The following is a 13,151-nucleotide window of genomic DNA, read 5'->3' as shown; positions in this document are numbered from 1 at the left end:
TGAATTTGTTGTCTGCAGGTTGGGAGCTGTGATTTTTTTATTTTATTTTTTTTTAACCCGGAAAGGAATGCAACCCCGGGGCGGGCCTCTGCATATTATTTATTGAAGGCACAATACAAGAGGAGGGCAAACAACCAGCCCTCTAGACCGCGACAAACAAAGGGGTACCAAAGACCCTACACAACACCACCTGCTTCGATCATTTGCTTGGGCGAATATTTGGAAAACCATTAGTGTCGCATCTTGCAGCCCCCCGGGCTATGCGAGGCATTTCTGACCATCCATGGAAAATTTGATGAGATCTAGATTTGCAAGCTTCATTTGCAAGAGCATCTGCCACTTGGTTACCTTCTCTAAACTGGTGCTGATGATGAGGGCCCATGAAGTCCATGAGGTCTATGATTTCGGGCCAGAAGAAAGAGATGGACCAGGGGTGGCTTCCTTTCTTAGAGATGAAATCCATGAGAAATTTGTTGTCTGACTCTACTACGAAATTCTTGAACCCAAAGGCTTTGCATAGCCTAAGGCCGTCCAATAGAGCTCTCGCTTCAGCCACCATGTTGGTAGATGTCCCGTAGAAGAACACAAAAGCAAATATTACTTTTGCTTTGGCATCTCGCATAACTCCACCGCCTCCCGACTCTCCTGGGTTTCCCTTGGCTGCTCCATCAATGTTCAATTTGAGCGAACCAATCATCGGACGTTCCCACCAAATCCAATTATCTCTGCTGATCTTTTGCCTCTGCGGTTCAATCTGGATTTGCTCCAAAGCTAAACACTCCACCATATTGTTTTCTTTGGTGAATTTTTGGCTAGAGCTCACAGTTTTTAACTTATTCAATATTTGCTGAATCACCCAATTTGTACTTCTCTCTTTACCTTCCATTCTTCTATTACAACGTTCCTTCCAGATTTCCCAAGGGATAATCAAGGCTGACATGCCAAGGAGAAATCCAGCTTGGGTGCTGCTTTTCCTGCCATATGATATCCAAGCAAGCATCCTGCTCCTTACTGGTTGCAATGGAAGAAGTTTCATGGCCCAGAGGTCTGCGAAGAACTCCCAGATTCCCCTTGCTAGGCCATTGTTACCTAACAGATGATCAACTGATTCTTCTTTACTGTGCTTACAACATTCACATTTGGATGCCATCTGGATTTTGAGATCTTTGATTCTGCTGTCCACTGGAATGGCATTGAGGAAAAGTTTCCAAGAGAAACAACCCATCTTAGGTGGGATGGAATCCCAAATACCTTGCGCCCAACTCACTTTAGGGCCACTCCTTCTACATACTTCCCAAGCCGATTTAGAGCTGAAATTACCTGACGATGTTTTTGCCCAAATGAGCTTGTCAGGCGATCGGTTGATGACGATCTTAACCTTGTCCATAATTGCATCCCAACCACCAGGAAGAAAAGGCAATATCTGACTCTTCTTCCACTCTCCATTCTCATTGATCATGTCTTTGATTTTTCCCTTAAGATCGATTCCTTGGAATCCTGTTGTATATTCCACCAATGGCTTATTCCCTATCCAAATATCTGTCCAGAAAAACACCTCTCCTTTTCCAACAGTCCACCTCGCATTTTCTTGCCACAAGGGTTTTGTAGCAATAATATTTTTCCATTGTTTTGATGAGACTGCATTTGGCTCCACTAAATTTAAGTGTTTACCCTTGCTGTAGGTAGATTTCAAGAATGAGGCCCATAGCCCATGGGATTGGTGAAGCCTATGAAGAGCCTTCATTCGAAATGCAATACATAGGTCCTCCATAGCTTTTATGCCTAATCCCCCTTCGTCTGTTGGCTTGCAAATTTTCTTCCAAGCAACCCAATGGTTTCTAGCCCCAAAGTCTGAAATCCCCCACCAAAAGTTGGCCATTATACTGTCAATGCGCCGGAGAACCTTTTTTGGAGGGGTTAATGTTGACAGGATGAAGATGGGAAGGCTTGATAGAACATGGTTGATTAATATAAGTTTTCCTCTAGAGGATAACATTTTCCCTTTCCATCCTTCAATCTTTTTCCGAACTTTATCTATTAGCCCATCAAAGAAACACGCTTTAAGACGACCCGTGAATAGGGGAGCTCCTAGACACATTATAGGGGACTTCTTTTGCATGTACCCTGTACTTTTGCCAATAGCTCTTTGCCTACTGAGCGTCATCTTGTCTGATATGGTAAAGCTGCTTTTGTTAGCGTTAACTAGCTGGCCTGACATAGCTTCATACCGCTTTAGGAATCTCATAATCTGGTTCAAGCTTGCTTTCCCTCCATTTGAAAAAATCACGGTGTCATCTGCAAACAGACAATGAGATATTGGGGTGCTATCTTTACTTCTCAAGAAATACTTAGCCTTACCCTCACGGAACAGTTTAGATATTCCTCTGCTTAGGACTTCTTCGGCAATAATAAAGAGACAAGGAGACAAAGGATCGCCTTGTCTGAGACCCCTCGATGATTTAAAAAATCCATTTGGTTCCCCGTTCAAAACCACTGAGAACCAGCACTTCTGGGTTGCTTCTTCGATGAGCTTTCGCCAAGACTCCGAGAATCCAAATCGCGCCAACACTTTTTGCATGAAATCCCAATTTAATCTATCATACGCCTTGGCCATATCAATTTTGAGCATTACATTACCTCCTCGCACTTTCCTACCTACTCCCACCATCATTTCCTGGGCAATTGATATATTGTCTGAGATGCATCTTCCTTTAACAAATGCTCCCTGTTCTGGAGAAATCAGGTTAGGCAAAACTTTGGCAAGTCTTGTTACAATAATCTTGGCAAAGATTTTATAACAGAAGTTACACAAACTGATTGGTCTATATTCAGAAAAGTCCTTTGGGTCTTCCACTTTCGGAATTAACGAAATTAGAGTGGAGGTATAGTGTCTCGATAACTTACCTACGGCAAAGAAGGCTTTTGCTGCTTCCACCACTTCATCTTTAATTACCTCCCAGCAAGCTGTGAAGAAAGTCCCATTAAGACCATCTGGGCCAGGAGCACTCTCCTCTGGGCAGCCAAACACGGCTTCCTTGACTTCTTCTTCTGAGGGAGCTTGAATCAGCGAGACATTGTCCTCTTCAGATACAAGACAAGGAATAGCTTCGAGCATTTCTTCATCTTCTGAAACTCCCTCATCTTGAAAGACTTTGAGGAAGTATTTAGCAGCCAACTCACGTATTTTCTGAGGGTCCTCCTCCCAAGAGTTATCTTCCATAATCCTCCTCATTCCACAGTATTTCCTTTGCATTTGAATTGAGGCATGGAAGAATTTTGTGTTTCGATCCCCCTCTTTAAGCCACTTATCTTTGCATTTCTGTCTTAGGAAGATTTCTTCCTGGAGAATGGCCTCGTTCATCTTTGCCCTAGCCCCATCAAGGCTTGCAGTGTTTACTTGGTTTGGAAGTTCCAGATGAATACTTTCCGCTTTTATTACAGAGTCTTCCGCATCTTTAACATTCTGATAAACATTACCAAAATGCTGCGAGTTCCAAGCTCTTAGGTTTCTTTTTGTGTTCTTTAGCTTTATGGACAAGATCTCAAGGGCGTTCCCATCTACCGGCACACTCCAAGCTCCTCTGACCACCTCCTGAAAGTTCTCATGCCTGCACCACATTCTTTGGAATTTGAACGACCCCACAGGAGGATTGGCATTGGACCTGAAGCTCACAAGTAGCGGACAATGGTCTGAATTGGTTCGAGATAGGTGAGTAACTTTTAATGCTAAGAATTCTGTCATCCACAATGCATTAACAAGAACCCTATCCAATCTAGCCCATACGCACCCTTCATTCATCTGATTATTACATCTTGTGAACCTATTTCCCGAGTATCCCACATCAATCAATCCTGCTCCTTCTACTGCATCTTGGAAGTCAGATGTAGATCGGCAGTTAGGAGGATGTAATCCCAGTTTTTCTTCCGCACTTAATACGGCATTGAAATCCCCACCCACCATCCACGCATCGGTAAAGTATTGACTGCAGTCAAACAGGTAGCTCCATAGAAGTATTCTTTCGACTACTGAGCAACTTGCGTATACTAATGTCATGAAAATAGACTTTGCCGAATCCCGATGGCGGGCTTTCACTGATAGAGCTTGCTGAGACGAAGATATCATATTTATATCAATCATATTATTCCACATCAGCCATATTTTTGAGTTTGAGTCTGAGTTTGTCATGTGATAATCCATATTTAACAGATTGGCCACCCCTTGAATCGCTGCTTCGTTTAGAAAGGGTTCCATAATTGCAATGAAGCATGGCTTGTGCATCTTATTAATCATATTTAACCTGCTACGGGAGCTCCTGCTCCTAATTCCCCTTATGTTCCATATAATTCCTGAAATCATTATGAAGGCTTCCCCCATTTCTTTCCTGACCTGGTGGTAAATTCAGATTGAGCTTTGGCTGATTCCTGAGATGCAACTCCCAAATTAGCTGATTCTTCTGTAAGCATTATCTCCAGGCAATCTTTCTCCAATAACAGAGCACTTCCCTTGTTCTCCTGCCTAACTGTGTCCATAATTGCTTGAATTCTGGCTTCAACATTAACTCCTAATTTGATTAGCTCCCTTCTAGGAACTGTTGACTTTGGAATAGCTCCAGCCGAGACTGTGCCTTCTTCTATGTCCCTTCTTGGATTTTGTAATGGAACAGAACTCGAACCAGCCTGATTTCTAGGTGGAATTAAGAGATGAATCTCTGAACCGTCTTCGACGCTTGTGCTAGTTTCCTTCTCCGAGGATGGGGTTAACGACTCTCTTGTTAATCTCCCGGGTTCTGCTCCCTCACTATAATGAACACGGCTTGGAATTTCCTCCTCCGGTTCTCCTGCTTCTAGGATCATCTCTGAATTTTCGGGTCTAACTTCCCTTGATTCTTGGTTTAAAGGACTTTCCTCAGCTAGCTCCGTCCCTAGAGATTGGTCTGATTCTGAAGGTGCCAGAGACTGTTCTCCTTCCTCATGGGCGCCTGATGGCTCTATTCGGGTGAACTGAATTTGTCTTTGCATATCTTCCTTGAAGGCTATCCTTGCTGATATTTCATCTGCAAAAATTCTGTTTGGTTCATCAAATCCTCCTCTTCATTAAATCTTGTCTCTTCCAATCCTGTAACCATTTGATCAGTATTCTCTTTGTCCTGCGTGGTTCTGGTGTCCTCTGGATCTCTTCGATCGGAGAATGACTTTGTTACCCAGGCCTTCTAGACTTCCCCACCCTGCCAGAGTTCTGCTTTTCACCTTGATCTGGGGCCGAGACATCTGCTACCCTGACCCTTCCTTCCATTGAGAGATCCTTAAGAGGATTAATTGATTCGTGTTCTTTTTTTGATCTGCATTCTAGTTCATAATTCCCAAATTTGAGACAGTGATCACAGTATTTTGGGATTTTTTCATAGGTCACCTTCTGCCATCTTCCTCCACCGCCCGGGGTGCCAAGCCAAAAAATTTCGTGGAGCTTCTCCCTAATATTGATCTCTATGCAGATTTTTGCAAATTCTGTTCGAGTGCCCTGGATGGTGGGAGCATCAATTTTCAACATTCTTGGGAGCTGTGATTTGGTGTTTGAAAGATGGTGGTGTATTTGTTATGTGTTGGCAGGGAGCCAAGTGTTTCTAAAGTATTGTTGGATGATTAATCATGTCCTCTTCGTAATATAGAGGGACTGCACATTATGGGTCAACCTATGAAAATGATTTTTGGGGCACAACCTTTTTGTGTTGAACACGAGCGGACATGCTCAAGTGCTGCCCTTGATATTTGATCCAACAGCAGCCTCTTAAAAACTTTAATGCCATCGGAGGATCAAATATCAAGGGCCGTAACATGAGCATGTTCTCTTGGACATCATATAATTTCTCATATTAAAGAGGGAGTCAATGTATTTGGTGAATGATGTGATGGTCATGTAATGTTGATAGTCATACGTCTTGAGTAATTGTTAATTGGAAAGACTGCCGTTGGATTTTTAATTCTCCAAAGATCACGCAAAGTTGAAAATCCAAATGCCCGGCTATGGTGATTGAATGTACAGAGTCAAATACTACTTCATATGTAGTGATCATCTTTGGACAGTAAAGGCCTGTTCGCATCGGGGCTTTATTTTTTGGGATTTGAGAACCAATTGTAAGTCCAAAACGGAAAATTAAACAAAATGAATATTGGACTCAAAATTAAACATTAATTTGAATCCAATAATCACTTTCAGACCCACAATCAGTTCTCTGCATCCGAAGGCCCTATTTTTTTGGATTTTGACAATTGATTGCGAGTCCAAAACGGATTATTAGACTCAAAATTACGTGTTTGTTTTAGATTATGAGAACCGATTGCGAGTCCCAAACTCATTATTAGACTAAAAAACAAACATAATTTTCAGTCTAATAATCAGTTTGGTACTCACAATCAGTTCTCATAATCTAAAACAAACAGAGCCTTGATTTTGGGTCCTAAATTGATTATTGGACTCAAAATTGAATTTGGCCCTATTTGTTTGAAATTATGACAACCAATTGTGAGCCCCCAAACCGATTATGGACTCAAATTTACATTAATTTTTTGTCCAATAATAGGTTTGAGGGCTCACCATCTGTTGTCACAATCTCAAACGAACAGGGCCATGAACATTCCTGATATCCAAAATGAATAGGGCCAAAGAATTATTTGACTGGACTGATTTCAAGCCCATTTGAGAGCAATACAGATTAGACAGACGGCCACAATGGGATACACTATGTAATATGGGAATGGTTCATTTCACAATGGGGTGCGAAGCAATTGCGCTTAAGCCTCGGGACATTGACACTCAACAATCTCAAATCAATTGTTCAAAATTTTTAAGAGCCCATCTTTTATCCAAATGCTATATCATTTGTTCAAAATTAGGCCCACATGAACTATCTCACAATTGTCTGTAAGGGGCCATCTTTTGTCGAAAGGCTAGATCATTTGTTAAAAATTGGGCCCACATGAACTATCCCTCACTGGCCTGTATAGTTCACAAATAAAGTATACCGTTAACATTACGTCAGGGCGGCTGAGTTCGTGGTCAAGAAAAAATGTTTTCTTTTTTCGTGTGTGTGTGTGTGTGTGTGGACCTCAGAAAATATGGACCCGCTTCTTAAAATCCTAGGCAAATTGATGTGGAAAATATGAAATGTGGGCCCCTTTTTTGTAGACGATCGACTAAACGCGTTGTTGTTCCCCGCAGATAGTGCTAAAAGACCCGTAACCTTGAAATTTCCACGTCTCCTTCTTCTTTCAAACGCAAAAAGAGGGAATAGGGAAATGATACTCGCACTCCCTTAATTCAATAGACTTTTCTAATCAATTTGTTTCAATTCCCGAAAGATTATAAACAGCCAATCCGAAACGTGTTTAGGAAAATAAGCAGCCCCACTGGCTATATAATAAGGAACTGCAGCATCATTTCCCCAATAAAATACACAAAAAGCTCTCTCTAGTCTTTCCCTCATACAGTAATCTAATGGCACTCATCTCTTTCTTCTTGTTGTTTCTCTTTGCAACTCCTTTGACAGTAGCTCAACAAAACCAAACCAACATAACCATAGGCTCCTCTCTCTTCCCCACAGGAAACACCGCTTCATGGCTCTCACCTTCAACCCATTTTGCCTTTGGATTCTACAAACAAAGCAACGGCTTTGAAGTTGGAATATGGTTGGAGGCTGATCCAAACAAGACAGTCGTATGGACGGCGAACCGAGATGACCCACCTGTTTCTGAAAATGCTACATTGCTCTTAACCCATGATGGTTGGCTTCTTCTCAAAACTCCGGGTGGATCTGTGTGAGAACCTTTTGACACTGATTTTCTGCTTTTCATCAGGAAGCAGTAGATGGCAACTCATACTTTCGGCCTTGCTTCAAATGTACCCATGGGACTACGTAATCAGCCCATCAAACTATGTGGCAAACAAGGGCAGACTCTACTGCAAACACCATCACACGCAGCTCTTCAGGGAGAAGGGAAATTTCACCCAGCTTAGCAAACATGAGCACATTAAAGGGGTGTCTGAGACCATAGTCTCCGAGTGATCATGTCTTTGATATTCATCTCTCGAGTAGTCTGGTCTGTCTTTCCCTGTGACCGTTCATTGAAGGTAATCGCGGCATAGTATCACATCTAGCACAAGTTGGAGGTAACTGTGAAAGTATAGCTATGGAGTGTCTGACAAGGAGTTATGGTGTGTCTGATATGCACTTCAAAACCAAACCTGTCACTTTGTAGCTAATTTTTTTTGAGATGTGAGAGTTGAATGAATAATAGGAGAGGTGTAGTGTTACAATAAGCAGTGTAGGCAAAGGCCTATTGTAGGCTGTGAATTTGTTGTCTGCAGGTTGGGAGCTGTGATTTGTTGTTTGAAAGATGGTCGTGTAGGCAAAGGCCTTTTGTAGGCTGTGAATTTGTTGTCTGCAGGTTGGGAGCTGTGATTTGTTGTTTGAAAGATGGTTGTGTAGTTGTTTGAAAGTTGGCAGGGAGCCAAGTTTTTCTGAAGTATTTTTGGATGATTAATCATAGGGGTGCAAGTTTGGCCATGTCAGCCCTGACCCGCCCTGAGTCCGAACAGGGTCAGGGCTAGATTTTCTAACCCTGAGGGCGGGTCATGGTTCATTTTTTTCTGACCCTGACTCAGGTCGGGCGGGTTTTGGATTAATGCCTCGGGTACCCTGACCCAGCCCGACCCTGAGTTTTCTATTATAGAATTGAACCATCTGTGCATGTTTCTTTTGCTAATGTTTTTTATTATCTTGGATTGATGTTTCTTTAGATTATTATTATTAATTGTCTCTGTTGCCCGCATGTTGTTGAATTCATATTATCTTATTTTGGTCACTTTCTCTGTTTATTGATCATTTTGTTCCATATGATAAGTGGTTGCTTTATTTTTGGCACTCTTAACAGGTATTTGCACTCGGTTCAATTAGGGCGGGCCAGGGCCAGCACAAATACCCTGTAGGGTGGGTAATGGGTTGAGGTTTTCCGGCCCTGACTCAGGGTCAGGGCAGGTCAAGGCCTAGATAATGGGCTAGGGTTTTGAAAAACCCGACCTTGTTGCAGCCCTAATTAATCATGTCCTCTTCGTAATATAGAGGGACTGCACATTATGAGGAACCTCTATAGATTTGAGGGTTAGAGTCATCCTATGGAAATGATTTTTGGGCACAACCTTTTTATGTTGAACACGAGCGAACCTGCTGAAGTGCTGCCCTTGATATCTGATCCAACAGCAGCCTCTGAGGAACTTTAATGCCATGGGAGGATCAAATATCAAGTGCCGTACCTTTGAACACGAGCATGTTCTCTTGGACATTATATAATTTCACATATTAATATATTTGGTGAATGATGTGATGGTGATGTAATTTTGATAGTTTTTGGACATTATATAATTTCTCATATTAATATATTGGGAAGACTGCATTTATTCTTGATTTCCAATTCTCCAAAGATGACACAAAGTTGAAAATCGAAATGCCCTGCTATGGTCTTTGAATGTACAGAGTCAAATAGTACGTTATATGTGAAGGCTATATTTTTTGGGATTTGAGAACCAATTGTTATTCCAAACTGAAAATTAAACAAAGTGAATATTGGACTCAAAATTAAACATTAATTTGAATCCAATAATTATTTTTAGACCCACAATCAGTTCTCTGCATCCGAAGGCCTTACTTTTTTGGATTTTGACAACTGATTGTGAGTCCAAAACGGATTATTAGACTCAAAATTATGTGTTTATTTTAGATTATGAGAACCGACTGTGAGTCCCAAACTCATTAGTAGACTAAAAATAAACATAATTTTCGGTCTAATAATCAGTTTGGGACTCACAATCAATTCTCAAAATCCGAAACAAAAGCCATTGGATTCTGAGAATTGATTTCGGGTCCTAAATTGATTATTTGACTCAAATTTACATTAGTTTTTGGTCCAATAATCGGTTTCAGGCTCACCATCTGTTGTCATAATCTCAAACAACAGGGCCTTAAACATATTCAAAATGAATAGAGCCAACGAATTATTTGATTGGACTGATTTCTAGCCCATCTGAGAACAATACAGATTAGACAGACGGCCACAATGGGGTGCACTATGTAATCTGGGAATGCTTCATTTTACAATGGGGTGCGCAGCAATTGCTCGTAAGCCTTGGGACATTGACACTCAACAATCTCAAGATAGTCTATCAAATCAATGGTCAAAAATTTTAAGAGCCCATCTTTTATCCAAATGCCATATGTTCAAAATTAGGCCCACATGAACTATCTCACAATGGCCTGTAAGAGCCCATCTTTTATCCAAATGCTAGATCATTTTTAAAAAATTGGGCCCACACGAACTATCCCACAATGGCCTGTACATGATGATGATCCTGATCATGGTTCACAAATAAAGTATACCGTTAACATTAGGTCAGGGCGGCTGAGTTCGTGGTCACGATAAAGTATACCCAGTCAAACGCGTACACGTTTTTGTTCCACGCAGACACTGGTAAAAGAAGGAAATTTCCACGCAGACACTGATAAGCAGCCCTAGTGGCTATATAATAAGGAACTGCAGACACATTTCCCCAATAAAATACACAAAAAAGCTCTCTCGTCTTTCCCTCATACAGTAATCTAATGGGACTCATCTCTCTCTTCTTGTTGTTTCTCTTTGCAACTCCTTTGGCAATAGCTCAACAAAACCAAACCAACATAACCTTAGGCTCCTCTCTCTTCCCCACGGGAAACACCACTTCATGGCTCTCACCTTCAACCCATTTTGCCTTTGGCTTCTACAAAGAAGGCAACGGCTTTGAAGTTGGAATATGGTTGGAGGCTGATCCAAACAAGACAGTCGTATGGACGGCGAGCCGAGATGACCCACCTGTTTCTGAAAATGCTACATTGCTGTTAACCCATGATGGTTGGCTTCTTCTCAAAACTCCGGGTGGCCCAGACAAAAACATCACTGGTGCAGTTCAATCTGCTTCCTCGGCTTCGTTGCTAGATTCCGGCAACTTTGTTCTCTACAATTCTAGTTCCACAATCATTTGGGAAAGCTTTAGTTCTCCGACCGACACCATTTTAGGGGGTCAGCATCTGTTACCCAATCATAAGTTGTTTTCTAGCTACTCAGATACCGACCACAAGACTGGACGGTTTCAGTTGACAATGCAACTTGATGGCAATCTCGTGGCATACTATTTATATAGCATTCCAACTGCTCGAGATGCTTATTGGGCTTCTAATACTCCACTTACAGGACCCAATATAACACTCATTCTCGACAACCTCGGCCAATTATACCTTGCTAATTCTAGCAATCTAAATATGAAGAGTTTGGGGAATGGCAGCATGAGTTCTAGCAATGGAACAGATGTTGTTTACCGTGCAACACTCGACACAGACGGGAATTTCCGGCTGTATTCTCACATTTTCTGGGGCGATGGTAGCTCGAGTATGTCGATTAGGAGGTCAGCTCTTTCAGATCGATGTTCAGCCAAAGGTTATTGTGGATTTAACAGCTACTGCACGAATACTCAACCTGACTGCATTTGTCTACCTGGTTTCAATTTTAGTGACCCAATTAATAAGTTTGAAGGCTGTGAGAGAAGCTTCCGGATCAAAGATTGTAACAGCAAGAAAGACGACGTAGCAAACTTCATTCAGACTCTGTATAGTAGTATTTCTTGGAGAGAAAAGCCATACTATGTTGTACCATCCGATAGTGAAGAAGATTGCAGAAATGAGTGTCTAAGAGACTGTGAATGCGAGGTTGCGTGGTTCAGAGGGAATAGGTGCCAGAAATTTAGCCTTCCACTAACCTATGGGAAAAGAGATGAATCGACCAGCTTGATTACTTTTGTCAAAGTCGGCAATGAAAGTAGTACAATTCCAAGCCCGATCAATCCCTTCTCAAATGCAAACAACACAGGAACTTATCACACCAAAAAAGAGCTACGAATGGAGATTTTAATCATAGGTATAGTTCTCGCTACGTTCTCCATAGCCGTCTTTATAATCTCTGCTTTTCTTATCTACAGACACCGAGTTTACAGGTACAAAAAGCTGGAGGAAGCAAGGAATTTTAGTTTGACAGAGGAAATTGCTCTGCGGTTCTTCTCATATGAAGACCTACTCAAGGCAACAGATGGCTTCAAGGAAGAACTCGGGAAAGGCGCTTTTGGAACAGTTTATAAAGGCTCCTTATCCATTGGTGGCAGAGCCATCGCTGTAAAGAGACTGGAGAAAGTGATCGAAGAAGGGGAAAGAGAGTTTCGAGCAGAGACGAGAGCAATAGGAAGAACCCATCACAGGAACTTGGTCCGATTGCTCGGCTTCTGTGACGAAGGCTCTCATAGGCTTCTAGTTTATGAGTACATGTGCAATGGCTCACTTGCAAATCTCATCTTCAAGGCCCAAATACGCCCAGATTGGAATGAAAGGGTGAGAATTGCAATAGATGTGGCTCGAGGGATTCTCTATCTACACGAAGACTGCGAGCCTCATATCATCCATTGTGATATAAAGCCTCAAAACATACTCATGGATGATTCCTGGACTGCAAAGATATCAGATTTCGGGCTGGCGAAGCTGTTGATGCCAAATCAAACGAGAACCTTTACCCAAATAAGAGGGACAAGGGGTTACGTGGCTCCTGAATGGCACAGAAACAAACCTATATCTGTGAAAGCGGATGTCTACAGCTTTGGGATTGTGTTGTTGGAGATTGTCTTTTGTAGGAGGAATGTGGAGTTAGATTTTGCAGATGACGAGATTGTTTTATCTGAATGGGTGGATAGATGCTTTTTGGATGGAGAGTTGGACAAGCTCTTGGGCGATGAAGTGATGGAGAAGGCATCGCTGGAGAGGATGGTGAAGGTGGGATTGTGGTGTATTCAAGATGAATCCCATCTTCGCCCTTCTATGAAAACTGTGATTTTGATGTTGGAAGGGATTAAGGATGTACCAATTCTTCCTTCTTCATCCTTTTCTGTAAGTAGTTATTGATATGCATGTATTACGTTGCTTATTTAAGAGTATAACTTCTATTCTGTTGTTTTTTGTTTTTTTTTTTGAGTGGTAAGAATAACTTGTGTTCTTGTACTATCTTTAGTTTATTTAAGATATTATCTTGTG

The 13,151-nt window shown here is 41.7% G+C and overlaps 1 protein-coding gene across 1 annotated transcript; it reads left to right on the top strand.

Annotated features, from left to right (window-relative positions):
- The first annotated feature begins 10,051 nt into the window (after window positions 1-10,051).
- Window positions 10,052-13,118, top strand: LOC143879358 (G-type lectin S-receptor-like serine/threonine-protein kinase LECRK4). The gene has a single exon (XM_077381715.1). It carries the CDS (start codon window positions 10,650-10,652, stop codon window positions 13,020-13,022), a length of 2,373 nt encoding a protein of 790 aa, XP_077237830.1. The 5' UTR covers window positions 10,052-10,649; the 3' UTR covers window positions 13,023-13,118.
- The last annotated feature ends 33 nt before the right edge of the window (window positions 13,119-13,151 follow it).

The sequence above is a fragment of the Tasmannia lanceolata genome, unplaced genomic scaffold, assembly GCF_043159265.1.
Source record: "Tasmannia lanceolata isolate RefF3 unplaced genomic scaffold, GAP_Taslan_0.1 ptg000006l, whole genome shotgun sequence".
Classification (NCBI taxonomy): Eukaryota; Viridiplantae; Streptophyta; class Magnoliopsida; order Canellales; family Winteraceae; genus Tasmannia; species Tasmannia lanceolata.
This window is presented reverse-complemented; position numbering and strand designations above follow the sequence as displayed.